The 21,685-nt window shown below is 42.9% G+C and overlaps 1 protein-coding gene across 2 annotated transcripts in view; it reads right to left on the minus strand.

The window, feature by feature from the left end:
• Window positions 1-21,685, minus strand: part of ZNF423 (zinc finger protein 423) — a 226,139-nt gene that overhangs the window by 184,101 nt on the left and 20,353 nt on the right. For both annotated transcript variants that reach the window (XM_053953064.1, XM_053953063.1), the window contains exon 2: window positions 1,285-1,344. In XM_053953064.1, coding sequence (XP_053809039.1) covers window positions 1,285-1,344 — 60 coding nt within the window. The remainder of the gene's footprint in view (window positions 1-1,284; window positions 1,345-21,685) is intronic.

Here is a 21,685-nt window from a genome sequence, read left to right on the forward strand (position 1 = left end):
TTTGAACCACAGCCTATTTTGAATTAATATACTTTCAGACTTGTGATAGATAACACTAGTAACTCCACTGCAGTGCTGTTTGAAGTGAAGGTCAAGCAAGAGAGCTGGCGAGCGCTCTTTTCATGCACCGTTAGCTCCAGGCACAAAGGGGCCTTCCACATCACAGCTGGGGGTTTGCAGCAGCAGCAGCAATATTTGCTACCAAAGACTAGTGAAAACACAAGCCCCTCCAAACAGCCAGAGTGCCCAGAGAAGAAGCACCCAGTGCCCCAGAAGATGCATCTGAGAGCACAGTGGCTACAATGTGAAAGGCCACGCAAAGGCAGTTTGTGCCTTGGAGACCAGAGAGATGCTTACTTTGGTAAGAAAGTGTCCCCTGGGAGCCAGGCTCCCCATGACTCTTACAAAACCCATCTAACCAGGAATGCAACACCACTGTTGGTTTTCATATTACTGCTCAGTTTCTCAGCTGTTTCCATATCATTGGTGAGCTTTTAAGAGAATACCATTGCACAGTCCAATGTGGAGAGAGAACAGAAATAGACTTACCGGCTTCAAAATCAAAAATATTCTGAGCATCTCATAAATATTAAAAACAGACAGCAAAATGTCTTTACATGGGGCACAGTGACTGAGATGTGGCTAGTTGCTTTAAACACAAACTGTTTAAATCTGACATTTACCTTCATGTTTGTGTTATCAATACATATTACACAGACAAACTTGATTCATCCTGTTCAGTTTCTTGAGCCTCTTTTTATTCAGATTATTGACTTAACATGGATGAACAAGCTTCAGACACATGTTTATCACTGTCAAGCAGACCAAAAGCTTGTTCAAATTTTAAATCTTTCTACCATGGCGATGTACCACTTTTATTCTCCAGCCCTGACAGTACTTTCCAATTTCCTCTGAGAGGAGAAATACACACATTCCAGTTGAGACCGAGGCTTAAAATTCCTATTAAAGCAGCTTTTATGTAATTAGATTGGAATGAATGTGTAACAGTGCCCATTGCAGAAAACTTCAAAGTGGTTATACTGGAGAAATCACAACCCGTTTCAGTGTGCCCACAAGAAGAAAGAATGGCTCTCTGGAGGATAAGAGTATATTAGTCTCTGTGTGTAATAGATTTTATTGACCATATGGAACTGATATAAAAATTGTGTTGCAGTGGGTAGTCTTGGATTTGAGACAGGAATGTGACATACAAAATACAGTTCCTGTAAAAAGCCTGGCAGCTTTCTGGCAGTTTTTGCAATCAGAAGAACCTAAAATATTTACCTGATTGAGTCACTGACGAGTCCCAGGTCAAAGCAAAATCTGAAGATTCACCCTCTTCAACTGAAAAAGAACAAAAATAAGTTGTGATTGCTAAAGCAAACCAACTGGAAAGCAAAGTCATCAGAAAACTAGGTCCACTATGATATTAAGTATTAAAACAGACATCTCCACTGCTGAAAAAGAACTTACTGCTTTCTATAAAATAATTCATAAGGTGGAAATTTAGTGAAGAGATTTTTCCTACTTTTTAACCTAAATATGGTATTTCTGTTTGCAGTTTCTTCCTGAACGGGTGACAGTAAGTTCATGTGAAATTTTAATCGATGCTTAAACACCACTACCTGATAAGTATTCACATTTGAAATGCTGTACATGCACAGCTTGCATGTGCAAAATTGCCACTGTAAATATAGGGGCTGTTTTTGAAATGGATGTTTCAACAGATCATAGTAAAAAACTGTCCTGTGAAGAAAAAATTGCCTGACTTATGTCATCCTAACATACTAACACATCTGCCATATTCAGAACCCAGTGGTATCTTCAGGGATTTTTCAGAATTAAAAAATACTATTTTGATGTATAACCATGTTCTGTAATATGGTAGTCACAAATAACTGCTTTAAGATTTGCTGTTGCTGTGAAGGTTGTCAGAGCCAGTGCTCAGCACTTGCAAGTGACATAGCTAAAACCTTCTGCCTGTTAACAATTATAAAAACGCCACTAGTTTCTTACATTCTTAAAAATAACTAAGAGAACAGCCAACAACAAGCCAGGCAAAAAAGTGCCTGATTCTGCTGTTACTGAAATCAGTACTGGTTATACTAATGACAGACTGGGCATTTGAAAGAAGCAACTGCAGAAATTCTTCTTTTGAATTGCAAAAGTTTATCATCATCACCTGCCCACTCTGCCACCTTGACACCAAAAAAATTTAAATTACAGGTCTTTATTTTCTGATTAATATTATTTACTCCATGCACGGAACAATCACTCACCCTTTCATCTAAGTTATGCCGGATTCAAATGCACATTCTATAGAATTCTGCAACTGGAACCCAAACCATATTGCAAAGGCACAAGCACAAACCCTGTTGACCAGCCCTCTGTGCTCAGGCCAACCTGCTCCAGTGAATATTTACACTGACATTTGCATCATGAGAGTCTTGATTTTATGCTTTCCTTACGTTTTTCCCCCCAGTGCAGAATTCTGGCATCAAGTTGATGCTAGTAGTAACATCATATGGCATTAAGAACAGAGAATATAATTTACATAGGCAGTGCCTTGACAAACGTAATTTTATGTCCAAACCATAGAAAAATGTGTGCTCCACAGAAGAGCACCACTCTGGTTTTCTTAAATCTGTGTGTTTACTAATGGAGGAGCAAGAAATTCAACCATTTCTTTGGAGAAATCATACTTGAGTCTTGGCTATACTTTTTTCAGAGTCTGTGTTAGCATAAAGGCCATGTCACATAATATTAAATTCCAAAATGACAGAGGAAAAACAAGAGGCAAAGCTAGAAGCTTATTGAAGCCATTATTGGTCCTATCCCCTGATGGTGGCAGAGCCAGCTTGGCTGGCGTGTGCTCCCTCCTGAGGGCTCACCTACCATTTTGTGCTCTCTAAGCCACCATCTTGTTCCCATTTTGACCCATCTCTTAATAGAAAAACTCCGGATGCAGTTATCCGAAATACCATTTCAGTCCTACACAAATGCATGTCTCATTTTAACATCAAAATCTATATACACCTGGGAGGGTTTTTGCTCCAAAACTAAATAAGCCAAGTTGGAAATTCATGTACCTTACTCAAAACAGACAAGGGGAATGTTTTAATTTTATTTTATCCTTGACTGCTTTTTGGTTGTTTTGCTTGGAGAGGTTTTTTTTATATTACTAGTTTTATGCTGAGACTTTTTTTTATTTCTTTACATTTTGTCTTGGAAAAAGAGATTAAAAAAACCCAGTCTGCTAAAAATACATAAAAGAGATAAATTTGGTCCTAGCCAAGGAGTAGTATATGGATCTGCAGCAGTTATTGACAATTTTAGCAAAACACTGACTTTCATGTTGGTTAAACACCAAAGATTGCTCCAGTCCTTGAGCTGCTCTAGGGCAGTTGGCTCCAGCATGTAACAAAACCACAGTTTTTGGAATCCCTTAAATGAGGGCAAAGGTTTGAATCAGCCTCTGTTGGCATTAATTTGCTTTGCTCCCTAATGACTGAAAAGGGGACAGAGAACATTCACGTGGAGGCAACAGCACTGAAATTCACTTTATATTAGTGCAGTCATGGTTTCAGGTTCTCCCCCTCAGTTTGCACAGACCCACCACAGAGCTGACAGTGCTGCATATCCATGGAAGGAAGAGGCCGGTGGGATGCAGCCTCTTGAGCTTAGGCACAGACACATCACCCTGCAGCTGCTGCTCACAACACTATCACCACCTTTCCCTTTGCTTTTCCATTTTTCCTTTAACTCTTTTAAGCAAACATCATCTTTCAGAGGCTAAACCATAAGAAAAAGTAACAGCCAAGTCTGTTCCAAGAGGGATTGCAGTATCAACTGACTCAAGCACTTGATCCTCACCTGCCCATCCATCCTTCCACCCACCTAGGCAGTGGGCAGAGAGAAACAAGGAGCAAAAGCAGCCACATCCAGCAAAGAAAGACCGAAGGACTGTATCTATACACTCATTAAGAAGCCCCAAAGGTTTGATGGGAAATGGCATCTGCGAAGCTGAAGCAAAAAGTAGGTGATCAGGCTTTGTCACAGACAGCAAGTGTAATTGCAGGGAGACACTAAACTCCATGTGCTTCAGCTCCCTCTCCATATTGGGCATAAAATCAAGAGCTGCGAGGTTCCTCTGTGGCTGCCTAATCTTCTGGATATAAATGGTTATTTAAGGAGCCAGCATTTGAAGTGGTGTCACTGCTGGCTTTTCCTCAACCTTGGCAGTGAGCAGAAGCCATGGAAGTCAGAAGGAAAGGTTTTCTTCTTCCTAAAGTCAACTTCAACAGCCAAACATTTGCAGCTGAAATTTGCTCTCAGTTGCATATGTCTGTTCCTGGAGCCATAGGGAAGCAGGAAGAGTCTTCCCAGGCTGGTTAGAGATCTGGGGACATGATGCTGTTCACAGAGGGCAGAGGAGTCCCACAGACCCCATCTGGGGACAGGTCCCCAAGGACTGCCTTAGGACTTGGCAAGCCCTACGTGGACCCAGCACAGATTTGGTCACTATGGCTGTGAAGGGATTTCCATGTCTCACTACTGAGAACGAAGTCAAAAACACTTTTAGTCCGTAATATTAGTGAGAGAATGATTCACTTGAGCTGAATTTTTGTCATCATTCCTTGAAACCTAGGTTGGCTCAGGTGAGCATGTCTTCACTGTGTAGCTGCTGTTACTTGACTTGTAGTAATGGGCAAAACAAAGCCAGGGAAGATGTACAAAGCATTCAACACAATCACTCTCAAAACACACTGCAGAGTAAGAATAGTTCCCATTTCATTAGCAGGAAAATACATTTTCTGAGACATGCTAGACATACTCACAACTATCCAAGTCAAGGACTAGACCCTTCTAGCTGTGCTAGTTAATCACTCTGACTGTGTGGACACCCAAGGTTGATGTTCAGCATGAGCCACCCACATGCATGAAACCTCTGCAGCTTGGGAAGACCATAGGGAACAGCAGCACCATTCAACACTGAGAACCCTGATCTCAGTCCAAACCAACTGGAGATCTTGTACCAATTCTAACTACTTTTCAAGAATCCTGGCAACAAGAGAGTGAAGACTCAGCATTTCCTGAAATTTTGGAGGCATTTCATACCAGGCATTGAAAATGAAGACACACAAAATCACTGGTGTTAAGCTGTGGGCAGAATGTTCACAGATGCACTTCACTTGTTTTTTTGCTAGATTGGATCCTTCCCTTTTTTTTTTTTTTTTTTTTTTTTTCACAAACTCAGCCTGTTTTCTGCCCAGTTTACATGGCATGCCTGCACATTAAGCCATGGTTGGAACACAGAATTTGCTATGTAAGTACACTCTTACTCTGGTCTCTATCTGCTCTCTCCATTAGAACAATCAGCTTAAAATGCTTTGGAAATGCATATTTTTACTTCTTCAGTAATACAGAGACAATACAGCAAGAGGACAAAAGTTTGATCATACTCAACTTCAGGCGCCTTTGGCACAACACGCACAACACACTGACCAACAAAGAGGGTACACAACTCTTTGTGCCAAAATCACTATGTACTTCATTTAAAAAAAAGGGGAAGAAAAAGTTTCAAAGTGTAGTACTACACCTTGATATCAACACTCACAGCACTCTATTTCTATTCTTAAAGCATTACCTTATTTTTCTTCACTTTTGTAAATGATCCATAGTATTTGCCAGCACATTAAGATAAAATACTGCAAATAAAAAGAAACTTTTTCAGCTACACCCTTCAGGGTGATGATCATTAAATAGTTATAGGAATCTCACCAAAGTGTGTGCCTGCTACAACATATGTTTCTTTGCTGAAATCTAGGGGCATCTATGAAGGTGACAGCCTTCAGGAAGGCTGGGTTTGACTTGAAAATAGCCTTGGTCTGGCAGTGTAGAAATTCTTATTGTTAGTCAGCTCAAAAAATGGTTCAGTTTGTGGACTGCCCACCTGAGGCCTGGCACAGGGATGTCATTGCTGGCAGTGGAAGGACACATCTGCCTCCCCTCCCTCTGCCCCAGCAGAGGAGGACTCCCTGCTGTCATACCTGGACAAGACCCCTGTTCTGCTCCAGCTGACTTGTGGGGCCCAAATGCAAGAGCCAGGACAAGCACGCAGCCATCATAGGGAAGAACTGTGGGCAATGGTAACATCACAATACAGCACTCCTGCACATGCCAAATATTTGCATTTTGCCCGCTCATCTCAGATGTTCTCCAAGGATGCTTATTTAATTGCTAGGTCACGAGTGCTGCAGGCTCAAAGATTTCAGTTCTTTGTGCTCAGAGAAACTTCTGAAAGGATTCAGAATCCATTCCCCTAAGAGGGAGAACATCTATTTATGGGGCTACCATTACCTGAACTCCATTCACAGTCACAGTGCTTATTTAACACTTTATCACTCCCAGGAAAGAAGTTAACCTTATCAAAGTAAGATGCTTCTGCACCAAATGTTGATTTCTAGATGCAATCAAGCTTTACAAGTGAGCAACAGCCCCTCAGTAATTCAGATGGCATGTGTATGCTCCCTTATCCTATTACACAGGCTTCAAGGACCACAAGGACCAGTTTAACACTTCCCATAATATAAAAACACCATAGTTCGCTAACAACAACATCAGGAACGTGAGAGCGTGAGGAACTACTGAGAAATCAATGGGTTAGAAGCACGTCCCACAGCTGATGGGGGGAACTTTCCTGGATCAAGGCTGTTCCCAAGCACTGCATTCAGGATCAGGGCCATTCCTTCACCTGCCAGCAATCTTAGAAAACACCAGGTACAAAATGCCTTGAATGCACAAAATGCTGGTGCCACTTTTTTAGTTTGGAGGATTTTGTTAGATTTTGTTGGTGACAGAACTCTCCGATAAAGCCAGGGAAGTCTCACTGATGCCTGTGTATTAGCTGCAATGTACGTGTCAAGACTCACAGCTTTCCCTCTAGAGAAATACTCCAGCACCAAGCCGCATTGTAAGCCAGTCACACATTAATCACATCTTTTCCTGCCCTAGCTATCGGTACTTGCATGCAGGAGCTCCGTGATCTTCTCTAATCTTCAGGCTCCTTTGCCACTTTCAGACACACAACTCTGCTATCCTACCCAGCCTTTGCCCCATCCCTCCCATCACATGCAATTACATGCTTCCAAATCAGCATAGGACACAGAATAGCCCCGTTTGACCACCATTCATGTGCCACTACTCATCCCACAGCACTGGCAGCCTGGGATTTGATACAGTGCTCTTAATCCTGCAAAATGCAGAGCAGCTTCCATTTCCACAAAGTCAAAGGGAGCTGAGGATGCCCAAAACTTTGTGGATTGGGGATTGTAAGGCAGTCCCCTTGCAAGCTGCTTGGCATGGCAGGAACACAAAGGGTGTTAACAGCCTTTACACTTTAAATAGCCTGGTATTTTCCGTGTGCATCTAGAGCCCATCCTTTGGAGAGGTGCAGACAGATTGATACCTCAAACTGAAAGAGATCACCTCTGCTCCACGGAGCCTGCTGCCCAGAGAGGGTCAGCCCTGCACAGCCCCGGGAACTGCACCACAACTAGCAGTGGAAAAGGTTTGGAAATGGCTACTCTGAGCAGAAGCCAGCCAACCCTTCCCGTTCCCATCACCTCCCAGTTTGCTGTAAGGCTTTCCCACTCTGCTCCTTAGATGCTCCCTGATAAGATTCCCCATCATATCGGTGAGACAAGAGTCTGCAAAACACAAAATCTGCAGCAGGGGGGAAGTAGCAGCATGAGAAGCAGCCCCGTTCGTTATTAAATGCAGCGGCGCTGCGGCAGAGCTGCAGCCGCTGCCCGGGAGCGCTGCAGGGCGCAGAGCCGGCCCCGAGCCAGGCATCGCCTCCCCCAGGAACCAGGCTGCCCCTCTTTGTCAGCAGCTGGGGCTTTCTCCCGCCACTGTGCACAGACAAACCCTTCACATTCTGCAGGAAAATAGCAAGTTTCGAGGGGCTTTGCCAGTCAGCTGAGAACAGATGCCTGCGAGTGTATCCCGACGCATTTACAGTACCTTGCAGCTAGAAAGGAAAGGGAAATCCCCCTGGTGCCTTCGTACCAACATTCAGGGGAGCAAAAAGGTACCTGGCAGAAGCTGCTGGGTCTGCTTTATTACCAGCCACCAGAGCCAATTCACTCCCCCTTGGAAATTCAACTTCACCAGAGCATTCCTCTCAGGTCTCCCCATGTTTACAAGGCATTTTGCTTGCTCATGTGATCATTTCCCTTCAGCTTTAGTAATGCTTGGCCCTGTAGGTTAGTGGGAAGGAGCACTGGAACACCAGGGCATCCCCAGAGAGTCGATGGTGTATTCCTTGCCTATGCCCTAACCCTGGGATCCCCCATGGGAACCGGGCATGGTCCTTGGCACAATCGCTCACAGCCCCGGAGCCACCTCCCCATTCTCTCCTGAGTGAGCAGCTGATCCAGCCATTGGTGGCCCTCGGCCAGCAAGGGTTTTTTCCACCTTAAATAGGACCGTTATGTATTAGTCCTTTCATGAGCCAGCAGGCCAGGGAATAAGACAAGAGGGTTTACTGACATGGCTTATTTAGCTAGTTCAGAGCCTAAATTTGCACAAGTTCTCTAGCTGCTTTTCTCCAAAGTCAGTAATAGGGCTTGGCAGAGACTGTGGGTTTTGCTGGCAAAGTCAGCCTTTTTGTGTGAAGGAGGGAGGAGTGGGGAAACCCAGACTGCTGTGCTCACTAGGTCAAGAAAAAGAAAAAAAAAAAAGAAAGAAAAAAAAAAAAGGAAGAAGGATGAGACAAATGGGACAGAATTACAAAGGGAAACTGAAAAAGGATCGTTAGGAACAGAAAAGATGTGAAGGTGATTAAGGCGAACAAGACAAACAACAAAATAAGGTAGCACTAGCAGGTTTATGCAAAGGAGATCTAATTATGGGTGGCTAAATCCTCCAGGACATTAATATTCCATCGTAATGTGTCTAGTTTCCTCCTTTCCAGACATGGCAGGGAGGAAATGAGAATCACTTAGATACACTGTTTAATGAGCAAATGATGGACGATCACCAAATACAGCCTGCCTGATAAGTATCCATTAGCTTAAACTCGCACAGTAAATCTGTGTGCAGCTAACAGGCCTGCCTCTTCCAACGCTACAGCAAAACTTAATGGAACTGCAGCCAGAGAAAGAGAGCCTTGTAAATAAAAATCTCATCTCAGTGAGACGAGAAAGACTGTAGGACATACATAACGGCTAATCACAGCCCTTCCCACAGACTGCACACCTGACTCACAAGCCAGGGTGTATTTATTCCCAGTGCTCATATTTAGTTTTTGTGTTTCTAATTCACATACTTCACTGGAGACAGATATTTCCCATCCAAATCTATTATGTAAATAAATACGAGGGTTAGGTGTAATAAAATGCAGTCAATGTTTCACGTTGCAGTAAAGATCAACATCTTATACATGCAATACATTAAACTTGTAGTTTTTAAAACTGGGCCTACAGACACCCCATAACACATTTGGGATCAATACTCTCACTGACGGTTCTTACAGCTTGTCATCAAATGTTAATCCCCAAAGGGCAGGGTGGATTTTTTTTTCTCTTAATTGCAGTACATGGTATTTAATCTGTGAAATGTTCAGGAATTTAGAGGTTTCTTCTGCTGTTTCTGCCTGGAGTTTGCCTGGCCATGAGACTGGTAGAGTGCACCCTACCCAGCTCAAGCAACTCATCTGGCTGATGGCCCATTCCTGCCTGGCACAGATGTCCCACTGACATCCTGCACCCCCAGACCCATCATCTACCATAAGCTCCACTGATATGGATGTGAGCACCCAGAGTCCCTGCCCTCACCTGCCGCAGTTGGGCTGAGCCCCTGCCCACACCGCACACAGGCAGGAGTGGTGAGGGAGGTGGAGATACACGAGGAGATGGGGCACAGGCTGGCCAGTTCCTGTGGACAGGGACACGAAGCACCAGCTGCCTGTGGGCACCCTCCTCTCTGCATTGTTACATGCATTTCTAAGGCAACTGTCACCATAGTGTCCGCACCTTCTTTCAAAAACAGATCTACTGTGAGTAAGCAGGCACTTTAAAGCTCAAGTGAAATAAAACAGGTGAATCCAGCAATCTCCACATTGCTCATAAAATTACAGATTTTACTTCAGAAACCAAGGGTTTAAATATTCTTGTTCCATTTGTAATGCAACTAGACGACAGAAACATTTATGTCAACATTTGTGCGTTGAAACCCTACCAAACCAAAGCAAGGAAAGTAGAGAAAGGGAAGATTAACACCTCTACAATTAATGGCCAGGGCTTCAAATCCATGAGTCAAATTTGCAAGTTGTGAAGTGACCCTTTGATCTGCTTGAAATGCCAAAAGCAGGCTGAGATTACTCAAAGACAAGATGATGGTGACGATGCAAATAACAGACCAGAGGTGGGTCAGCAAGTGCAATAACAAAGGTGTTACTCAAATTGCAATATCCTATACCTTCCTCCAAACTTCAGGTTTAAAAGTTTTACTGTGAAGGCTCCACTACCCCCTACGCACTTCTGAGCACAGATACAAGTGAAGATATGCAAATCTCAGGTACCACCAAAAACAATGTTTGCAAACACATGGGGCTGTGTGTTGGAAGCCAGCAGACCCAAGACTTGCAGCTGGCAGAGACAAGGTGCACATGGCAGAGTTCAGCTGGAGGGGATGGCACAGGCTAAAGGGATGCCAGAAAGGCCTTGACAGCTTCCTGAACATAACAAAAAGGCTGCAGTGAAATGAAGTTTCAAAACCAAGTCAAAGCACCATGGAATTCAAATACGGGGCTTTGCACAGAGAATACAGACTCTCACCAAGTCAGATTTATTGCAAACTTTGCTTCTCTGGGGAAGAAAAAAAGGGAAGGAAAAATGGCAGGGAAAAGATGGGGAAGAGCACTATTTTTACATTAGGGCTATAAAGTTCCTCTATAAGCAGTACACCTAATAAATTTACCTGTGCTGGCCCTGTATTCAGACACCTAATAAGAAGGGTTAACACCTAACACAGGCTAATGACAGAAAGAAAGGGGAAAGTTCTGAAAATAATCTGCATGTATGGAAACAGGAACCAAACCCAGGAAGAATGGAAGTAGATAACTAGGATCTGCAGATGGGCAGTGGGGCCATAACTCCTCACACTACCTTTTATTCTGGTAAAGCACATAAAGATTTAGGTATACCAGCAGGCTGAGCACACCCCGCCTCAAACTGCAGGCTGCTCCCCATTGCTGCTAATGGGGATCACCCTTCTGCATCCTCCTTAGTCAAATCCACCCAACCACGTGCAGTTCTACAGTAAAATCTCACAAAAACAACTCTGTCCCACCTGCTGTGGCTAGACCAAGAGCCACATCCCTTCAGACCCTATTGCCATGGACAGCAAGTAGCCTTTTCCCTTCCCTTTGACAAGGAGCTGATGTCAGCTCTCCAGCTCATATCATCACCATAAATCAAGTTCCACTTCACAGCTATTCTTCCACTGTTTATTTCATCCAGACCCAATAGAAGCCAATGCAACACCTCCCATTTCACAGGATCTGAGTAGTTCCAGATGGCAGGGAACCCCAATTTTCAGACTTAGGTTTGAGGTAGAGACTTTAATACCAATGAAGAAGTCACACTTGCAAATATGATAAAAGAACAGAAAATTACTTCAACAGCAAGCCACTACCTTGAGGGACACTGAGGAAATTGTAAAGCACACAACCAACTCTAGTCTTACACAAGTTTTAGTCTCTTACTTCGTAACTCTTCAAAGCAGGTTTTACTACATTATGCCTGAAGCCCTCATCCCAGCTGCAGCGAGCTCCAGCAGGAGCAGAGCTGCTGTACCAAACACTTTGTTTAGCATCACACTCCCCTCCACAAATACCCCATTCAGCACCCAGGGCTATTAATCACAGCTGAAAAGAAGTCTTTGACCAAATTTCCACACCTCAGCCTAAAAAAATACACCAATTTTTACTGCAAATCCTTCAAACTTGGAAGTTGTTTCACTAGTGAACTATGTTTGCAGTGTAGGTAGCACAGAAAAAGGCGAAGAGGCTTTTCCTGACCAGCCACTTTAATTAGAGCTACGAGGGCTTGAAAAAACCCATCTGGTGAGTGGTGTTATTTCCCCCTTTTCCCCTCCTCAGAAAGGCCAAGTTTTGAAGCACTGAGCACCCCAGGGTGTCAGTGCTCCCACTCTGCTGCCATCCCAAGCTACCACAGGGGCTCAGGCCCTGGCCAGCCCAGCTCCAGCTTTCCTGGAGAGAGCTGGGTTTCACCAGGCGTTGGTAGGAGTTTGTTTCTCCAGCAATCCCTCACTGTGGCTCTTTTGTGTATGCAAGCTTATGCGTGTGTGTGTGCCTGTGTGTGTGGCACTGCTCCCCAGGCTCGCTCATTTTAATGCTGCTTTCTCCCCAGATGAAAATATACATATTCTTATTAAGGAAAAAAAATGTGCAAAGTATAAATTTGCATCTATGATCATTTCTGGTTCATAAATTGTATTTTAATAATAAAACAATATATTCTTCTGTGCTGCCTCTTAAACACTAACAGTAAAGTCTGTCTTATTTGTACGTGAGCTTAAGTGTTTTGATGAAGGAACACAGAGATGGTATAAAATGTAAAGGGAAATATAGGTAAAAGGATAAATAAAATCAGGAGCAAAGCTAATACATGAAGAATCCTGCCTCCTCCTTTTGATTCATGTGAGTGGATGCCCCACACTTTTATACTGCAGAATTTTATTACACAGGTTGAAGAGAATTCTCCAGCTGAGATTCTTCTACTACAAAGACAGGCTTTGTTGGCTGCATTAAGGTGATAGAAATTACAATGAAGGAGAGAAAGTTGTATGTATGACATGTAGCCCCTTATAGCATTAAATTTAATTTGCAGAAAAATCAACACAGCCACCATAAAGTGGAAACTAATATTTTTTATAACCCCTTAACAACCTGTCCTTAGTGCTAACATACCATAAAGAAATTTCAACATCTTGTTATATGTGTAGTTTATTTTAAACAACACTAAAAGGGGAACACAGTTCTTATTGAAAATTGGCACACACAAAAAGAAAGGGGGAAAGCTGGCTTTTAAAACTTTATCCCAAAGCATACTTTTTTCTTTTTATTCCTATTAAATGTACAACCCTTCCACTGAAATGAAACATAGAAAGAGTTTCCAAATATTTTATAATTCTGAATGGATTTCCCTAGTGTAACAGTAATAATATTTTTACAGTTAAAAGATCCACTGATTTAATAAGTGTGATTTGTGTATTTAGAAAATTCATTAGAGCAGACATTCCCCAACATTTTTAGATTTATTTATTTATTTAGCCTAATTTGGGTACACTACTTCAAAAGAACGCTTAGAGCTTCCCAGTTCCTTAGTCACTCACTAATAACATCTAATAATTAATAAAGACATGTAAATTCTTAACTCCCAGAACTATTCCAAACTTACTATCTGTACGCTTCATGTCATGTCTCACTTATAGATATCTGCATTACTTTGTTTCATAAAATGCTGAAGGGACACGTACTTATCTTGCTCTCCACCAACAGTGAATATTCAGGCACGATGCAACCAAAGCAAAACTAAACCCAAGCCTGAGCAAACCTCTCCTCCAGGAGCCCACTGAGTTTTCCAGCCAGCCCTGGAGAGGGGTTTAGCTGCTTTCACTGCATGGTCATGTCCATTCTGCCAATGTCCCCTGCCCACGTGCTTGTATCAACGCCACCATGCAGAAATGCAGGGCAGGTGTCAAGTGAGTACTTGGAAGAATCCCACTAGTACTAATTTTTACAACTTTGGGGCAGCCAGGAGGGAATGAACCAGCAAAATGTGCAGCTGTGACATGAAAAGGAAAGGCCCATTTTAAGAGTAAATGCAATGCTTGGGACAGTGATTCCCAATGCATCTGCAGAAAAACAGAGGGCACAAGCAAACATCTCATCCCCCTTCGTAAGGCCACCAGCCCTTTCAGCCTCTGCCTCCAGGCAGAGACCATGAGGAATAACATTAACTCAAAACATCTTTTCTTGGAGGCAAACAGTATTATTGTGTCTGCTCCTCTACTACAAGTGTTCCTGTCAGGGCTTTGTGTTCTGCAACATTTCCTTGTCATATTTATTTGCTTGTTTTGATTTCTGGTCTTCTGTCATGAGGAAGACTGCCAAAACCCTAAGTCCTGTCTCCTACAAGTGCTGCTAAGCCTCGGAAACAGGGTGTGGGGATTTCCACACATGGCTCAAGCCTGTATGTTGATAGAAGTTTACTTAAGAAATACAACTTGCATAAAGTTTTGTAGTTAAATTTCAGTGGACTAAATGAATGGTGCTTGAAAGAAAAATGAAAATAGCCCTACTTCCCTAAATAAAAGCCAAACTGAAATAGAAAAAAAAAAATACCAGCACAAAAACACCTACCTTTTAAAACAAAGAACTTCCTTCCAACCGAAGCACTATGAAAAAGGCTGAGATAATTAATTTATAGTCAAGACAAACAGGGCCACTTAACTGCACTAATGTTTTTTTTTCCCAGGCAAAATTCATCCTGTGACGCAGAGTTCCTCTACAAATTTTTATGACAGCTGAATGTATTTCCTACCTGCACTTCTATTTTTCCCTCTTAATGAGATTTTGCTGGTTTTTTTTCTATTTCCTGGTAGAATCTTATGGAAATTGTATGGTAAATGCAAGCTGTGTTGATACTTGGCCCATGCTTACTCATGTTTCATGGTGCAGTCCTGCTTTGGCCATGCCTGTGTCCGTCAGAAAGCACTTTGAGCCACTGTGACAAACGAGCTGCCTAAAGAGCTCCGTGGCAGAGAGGGATCGACCGCCGCTGTCCCTTCCTGGTGCGCGAGTTACGGGCACAGCGTGTGCTGGGAAACCTCCCCTTAGTGCTGACTGGCTTCAAGGACGGGCTCTTAGGGTGAGCGCCACTCAAGTGGATATAAAACTTCTTATTGATCAGAAAGCCAGCCCTGTAATTGATACAGGTGCAGACGTCCTTCCTCCTCCGTCATGCGAGCAATCTAAAAATGTGAAATCATTCCTTTTTGTTAAGGCAAGGTTTTGTGACTGTCTGGGAAGCAGCAGACAAAAAGTTTCTTCTAAACACATGCAAAAGTCATTGCAAGTTCTATTACACTCGGGGACGCTTGGCCATGCCCCTGACTTCCAGCTCTTCCCATGGCAGTCCTTCGGCATCAGCCCCCACTGCCCATGCCAGAGGCTGCCTTGTGCTCTGGTTAGTGCTGGTACCTTGTTGGTGAGCTCTTTGCCACAGCTTAACTCACTGCACTGCCTCTGGGCAGCCCTGAGCACACCTCAGCCTGCATTTCCCTGCAGACTACTAAAATCATCTCCTGGATTCAAGTTCAGGGGGATGGAGTGTGTTCTTACGCTTTTTTTTTCAGATAAACTTGGAACATTTTATTTCAAATATGAGCAATGTTGCACTTTCACAATTCTCACTTCAACAGAGGGTCTGGCACCAAGGTGGGCATGTTGGTTTCTGAGTACCCAGAGCAATAGCACATCCTCTATGCCTGCTCGCCAACAGCTCCAACATATAAAAGTCTAGAAAGCTTAAGGTATTTAACATTATAATGCACCTTAAGTCCTACTTAAAAGTCAGGGTTTGGTATTTTGGCAAGAGAATTATTAACCAACTTTCAAAAACAGAACATGTGAGTGGCTTCTGTTGAAGCACAAACTGAGCCTGGACATTTTTGATCATCTTTTCAGGGTACAGAACACCTGACACAGCTAACACTTCTTCTAATTCCTTACACCTTGAGGAAAAAAAAAATCTCCTGGTCTTAAAATAATCATCTACAGACATTCACTCACACTTGCATTTAAAATAAGTCAGTGCACTTTTGATTAAAAAAATATTTTTCCATATCTATGCATATATGATAAACACTGTTCAAGATCACGAATCAGTCTCCTAAAAAACCACACTTACCCCAACTGAGCTGAACCTGGAGATTGCTTTAAAAGGTCTGGTTTGGGGCTATTGGCATCAGTGGAATTAGGAGTGAAGCCTTCTCTTCTAACCAGACTCATCACTTATTTACATGGAAGTAATGAGATCCTAAAAGCAGCAGCAGGGTAATGATGTACAGCCCAACTGCTCACTGGGTACCCTCAGAAATGTGACACACACTCTGAAATGACCAAGAGGAGAGGGGAGGATTTGGAAAGCAAGTCCAGGGCTGGCAGGAAGTACATCAGCTCATTCCCAGCATGCCCTTCCAGTTTCACCCTTCCTTCCCCACACCTTGGATGTCCCACCAGTCAGTCCCATGAGGAAGTGTAGGAATGAATGGCTGAAATTGGCTACGTTTTACATTTTCTCTCTCAAACAACAGGTACACATGAAGAAACCAACCTTCCTGTTTCCAAATCCATAACTTAGGAGATATCTTTCAAAAAGCCCTTTTGTTCCAACAGTTCCACAGGCCTCGTGTGTCTGCACCGCCTGAAAAGCACCACCCACAGCTGGCTTTGCAGGCAACAGCACCTTCTGGTCTGGAAGGGTCATTAGCTGCAGTGTGCTGCAATAGCTGGGGCTGTACTACCACATTATTCAAAAGCAGCAAGTTAAGACCCTTTCCACTTCAACTGGGAACAAGACAGATTAATACCTCCATCACTGGTGTGCTGTCATCAAAACACCGGCCAACAGGTATGGGATCAGTGAAAACCCCCAAACTTCTGGCAGCCAGGGCTGTTTGCAAAACCAGAATGAGAGGGCTTTTAATAACTCAAAAATACAGTGTGATGGTTTGGAACAGCAGCTTTTCATTTCAGCAAGTTTATATTACAGTATATGTCTCCTTGAGCTAAGAGATCATTTGTTTAAATTACTTGATTATATGTAATGATCCTTCTCTTATAAAACAAGATTCAACATTGCCACTGGGGGAGAGGGTGGAAACATCACAGAAATTTAACAAGAAAGAAAAAATACTATACAACTCTTGCTGTAATAAAACATTAGGAGAAATTTTACTTGACTGTTAAAAAAGAGCCAAGCTAGAAACATGTTTTACCCCAGCTATTAACATTAACTCTTCATTCACAGAGTATAATGTACAGCTTTGATCAAGCTATAGGATCCACACGCTCACAAAATATTTAACATTAAATACATAGCATGGAATTAGTATCCAACAATTTATACCATTGCCTCCTGTCACTTTATGTTTTCCTAAACCTTGGGGTCCGATTCACACATATAAGTCAGATTGTTTTATTTTTAACCTAATAGGGATTGAAAATAATTAATTTCAAATACTAGAAAGCATATGGTTTCAAAAATGTCTTTTGCACTTCTATAGACTGAAATGGGAATAAAAATTCAAATGTAATAAAAGTTGAGAGCTAAAAAAGTAAAATCATGTACCAGAGAGTTGGAAAGCAGCTTACACATATATTATGAACATTTTATGAAAATATCCCACAGGGCAGACAAGAAAAATAAGAGCTCACCTATCAGCCTAATTTTTTATTCTGCAACTTTTAAGATGAAAAGGGTGGATCTTGTCTTTCTACACTTAATTGAGCTAAACTAAGGGAAGAAAAGATGGACCTGCTCCCAAATGAGAATAGATTGATAGAAAGTGATATATTTATCCTGTTGAAATCATTTATCAGTCTGGATCCTCCCACTGCTTCCCAGAAGCAGTTCCTGTTTGCCCACCCTCATTAGGCCAATTTCAGCTTCTCCTAAGCCCCTGTGAGGAGGAGGAGGAAGCACACCTTTGGCAGGGCTGGTGCTGGCCTCCTGCCTGCCACCTCTGGAGCAGAGGGTGTTGGCACTGCAGGTCACTGCTGATCTCTGCTACCTGAGGACACTCAGCTCCTCTGCAGGGATCCCAGTGAGCAGGGGAAGCAGAAAACACAACACAGAGTTACTCAGTCTGACATAAGATTCATTTCTAAAGAAAATACATAAATAAACCCCCAAAACAATAATCTCTCTATCATTCATGTTTTATCATGAGCTTAATCCTGAAATCCTTCTATTTCTGGAGGCACAGATAGTTCTGAATAAAAATGATTTCACATTTAATTAAATCTAACATTTGCATATTGGACAAGAACAGGAAACACCGGCTATAAATGCACTTTCCAACCACCCAGCCTCATTTATCCACAGCACAGTGGCTGCACTATGAGGGGGAAGACCTTGTGTTCTCCCACAAGTGAGAACAATTGTACTTTTTGAGAGAGCTCTTGGTGATCTACTTGTAAACACACAAACCCAAGGAGAAAAACATTCCTCAGAGCAACCCTTCCTCTACCCACCCCCACGGGACATTATCACTCCTGGACAACACTCACAGCCTTTGTCGGTGTGTCCAACATGAGGTGAGAAAAGGACAGATGATCAAGAGTCAAAGTGAATATGTCTGCATGGAAGGGTGAACCATTATTAGATGTCAAAGCTTTCATCAATAATTTTCACCATATCTTAAAAAAACAGCCAAATCTATCCTAAACATAGATATTTCTTGTGCTTACCACCCAGAATAGTATTTTTCTAATACGTATCCTCTCAGTGGTATCCCCAACCAGGCATCTGGTAACATAACTTGTTTGGGGTTTGGTTTAGGAGCTACCACAGATTCACAGCATAAATATATCGAGGTGTTTATGTATGTTTGTACACATACCTGCAATTTCTTTTTTTTCCCTAGCAAGAGCATCTGATTTGGGGATCTAGTTAGAATTTTTTATTTAGTAATCAGGTTTTACACTGTCAACAAATACTTTTCAAAACATAAAAGTCATTTCCTGGCTACAGCTGGCTTTTCCAATAAGATGGTTTATGAGACACAATTAGTCCTGCCAGGCAGAAATTTGAAATAGACAAAGGATCATTTTCACCCCAGTTTATAGCTGGGATGGCAAGGCAGGATAATCACCTGGGGCAGATGAGTTTTCTTACATTACCCTGCTTCGACAGCTGAAGGCTTCAAAACCAGAATACCGTCCTTCAAGAGTTGCAACAGTGTCTCAAGTTACTAAACACCTATCATTGCTAAACATTTACACTCAACTCAATAGACATGAAGGAATTAATAATAAGCAAAAAAGTACCAAAGTACCCAAACAAACTAAAAAGCTATGTTTTTCACCTGACAGAAATCCCCTTTCCCTGCTCCCCAGCAGGCAGTCCTTGCTATGCTGAAATCAAACTGCTGGATGAAGAGCCCAGCACTGTGGTACCAGGCAGGAGCAATTTATGACCCTGCCTGTGTGGGCAGGGATCCAGGGGACAGCCACCAGGCAGCCAGGCTGCTCACCATCCTCCCTTCTCCACATCCTTCGTGTCCACCAAACCTATCCGTGCCTGTACCCCAGCTAATGCACAGCACTGTTTATTGTGGGCTAACACACACTCACCCACATCTATATTAACATGGGCAGCACCTTCCTCTTCCCTTTTAATGCTTTTTATCTTAATAAAAATGTTATTTACCATATTTCTAAAAGATTGATTTGTGTTCTCCAGGTGTTTTAAGCTATGTAGCAGTTTAATATCAAATATAAAACAGAAAAATTAACTATACTGCAAAGTTTCCGGTAGCAATGCAAATATACGCCTTAACAGATATACCCAGATTGAAAAGTCAATAAAATAACTAAGGAGAGGAGTCAACATATCCATCTTCATTAAGTTTGACTTCAAATACTAAAGATGGGAGTAAATCACCCCCTGATGCTACGGGCACAGCCAAATTAATTTTAGCCCTGCCTCCTTCCACAGGCAGGGCTCACTCAGAGATGCTGAAGGCCACTCACAGGCCCGTGGTCACACAGAAATGTCACAGCCAGTCAGCAGAGCAAGCTCCAGCAGCTCTGAGCACAACTAAGGGGTAAAACACAAGAGTGGTGAAACATACTTGCTCTCATATTAAAACCTCCTAGGTCAGCATTTTTTGGATCGACACCTTTGGTTTCATGTGCTCACTTGTGCTGGGGAAATAATCCCAAAGTCTGCTGTGCTGTACACCCAGAAGCGATGTGGGACAGGAGCAGTGCAGGCTGATCACCTCTCTCTGGCTCTGGGTGTGCAAAGAGGGCACGTTTGGTAGGTTGCAGAGCATTTTGCCAAGATACCAAAACTCCCATTTGTTCCCTCTGTCATTTGGCCACTCACACCACATAAGAATGAGCAAACAAGAGTGCTGGGCAGATTTTTCTCCCTGTGGTGTACAAAGCTAGAAGGCACCACGTGCCACCAGCGCCCACCTGGCCAGCCACCCTGCCAGCCCCACCGCCCCTGCAGGCAGGCAGGGGACCAAGTTGTTGACTTTCTTCCCTCCTGGTCACTTTGGGAATCAGCAGCCTCATCTCCCCAAGCCAAAGAAGCTGGGCACAGCAGATGGCTGCCAAAATAAAGAAAAAAAAAAATAAAAGAAGGAAAAGAAAGAAAAGAAAAACAGTCACCCAGCTCCTGGGTGGCACAGGCAGGAATTTTGCTGCCATCCCCTAGAAGATGCTCAGATCTCCTGCTGTGGGCTCAATGTTGAACTCCCTGCCACTGCTCAGGCAGGAACACTGCTGCCCAGGACAGACATTTACCCAAACCCTCCATGAACAACATCAAGCCAAAAAATGTAAATCAAAAGTAGCAGCCCTCAAAGCCACCTGGCAGGACTGGACAGCCAGGGCACTGCAGCTCCCTGCGAGTGGGGGGCACTCGATGGCAGACAGCACATCAGCATTCAGGCAGCACTGGATACCAAATTAGTGGTCTTGAACATATACAGTTTGAGAAATAATTAACTGCACTGTGAAACACTGATAACTTCAAGTATTAAAAACATAATCTCTCATATTAAAATGAATTTACTAAAATCAAATCAACAACTCAGTGTCCTCTGAATTTCCTCCAGTCAGCTAATTTAATTAATCATTTTGTTCATTTGGATATAGATTTTAGATTTGTGTTTTGCCATCACAAAATACCTTGTGCAATAGTACAAGATCTCCACAAAGAAAATTAATTTTTAGAGGGATTGGATTTCATTCCCTTAAGCTGAAATTCTGATCACTAAGCAGCAAGAACACTGCTGCAGCACACAGGATATCACTCAGGATGTGACAGTTTCCTCTTGTTTTAAGCTACTTTAAAAAAAAAAAAAAAAAAAAATCTCAAATTAGCAACAGAGTATTGCTTGTGATTAGCAGCAGAGGGACTGTGAGCACACTGGGCCCAATCCAGCTACTTAGAAGTTTTGCTTTTAACTTTGATGGAAATTAAATAGGAATGTAATTCAGTGCAGCAGAATCTGTTCTTGAAATGCGGTTCCAGCGTTAAGCCCATGAGTGCATCAGTGCTTTTCCTCTCCAAAGCCCTCAGGGCATCCACAAGTCCCCAGTGCTGGCCCGCCTGTCCCCTGTCCCAGGGCTGGATGCTGCTCCACACCGTGCCAGGAACAAGGTCACAGCCCTGCCAGGCCCAGGGGTGGGCACAGTCACTCACGCCTGGCTCCTCCCCAGAGCTGGACACGTGTGACCATAGGAGAAAACACCCTCCCCTGTGCCTTCTTCAGGGTACAACACCACATCCTCCCTCTCTTAGACCTGTACCAACCTCATTGTTACTGACTTTGGCACAACTCAAGTAAATTG

This window comes from Vidua chalybeata, chromosome 11 (assembly GCF_026979565.1).
Source record: "Vidua chalybeata isolate OUT-0048 chromosome 11, bVidCha1 merged haplotype, whole genome shotgun sequence".
Classification (NCBI taxonomy): Eukaryota; Metazoa; Chordata; class Aves; order Passeriformes; family Viduidae; genus Vidua; species Vidua chalybeata.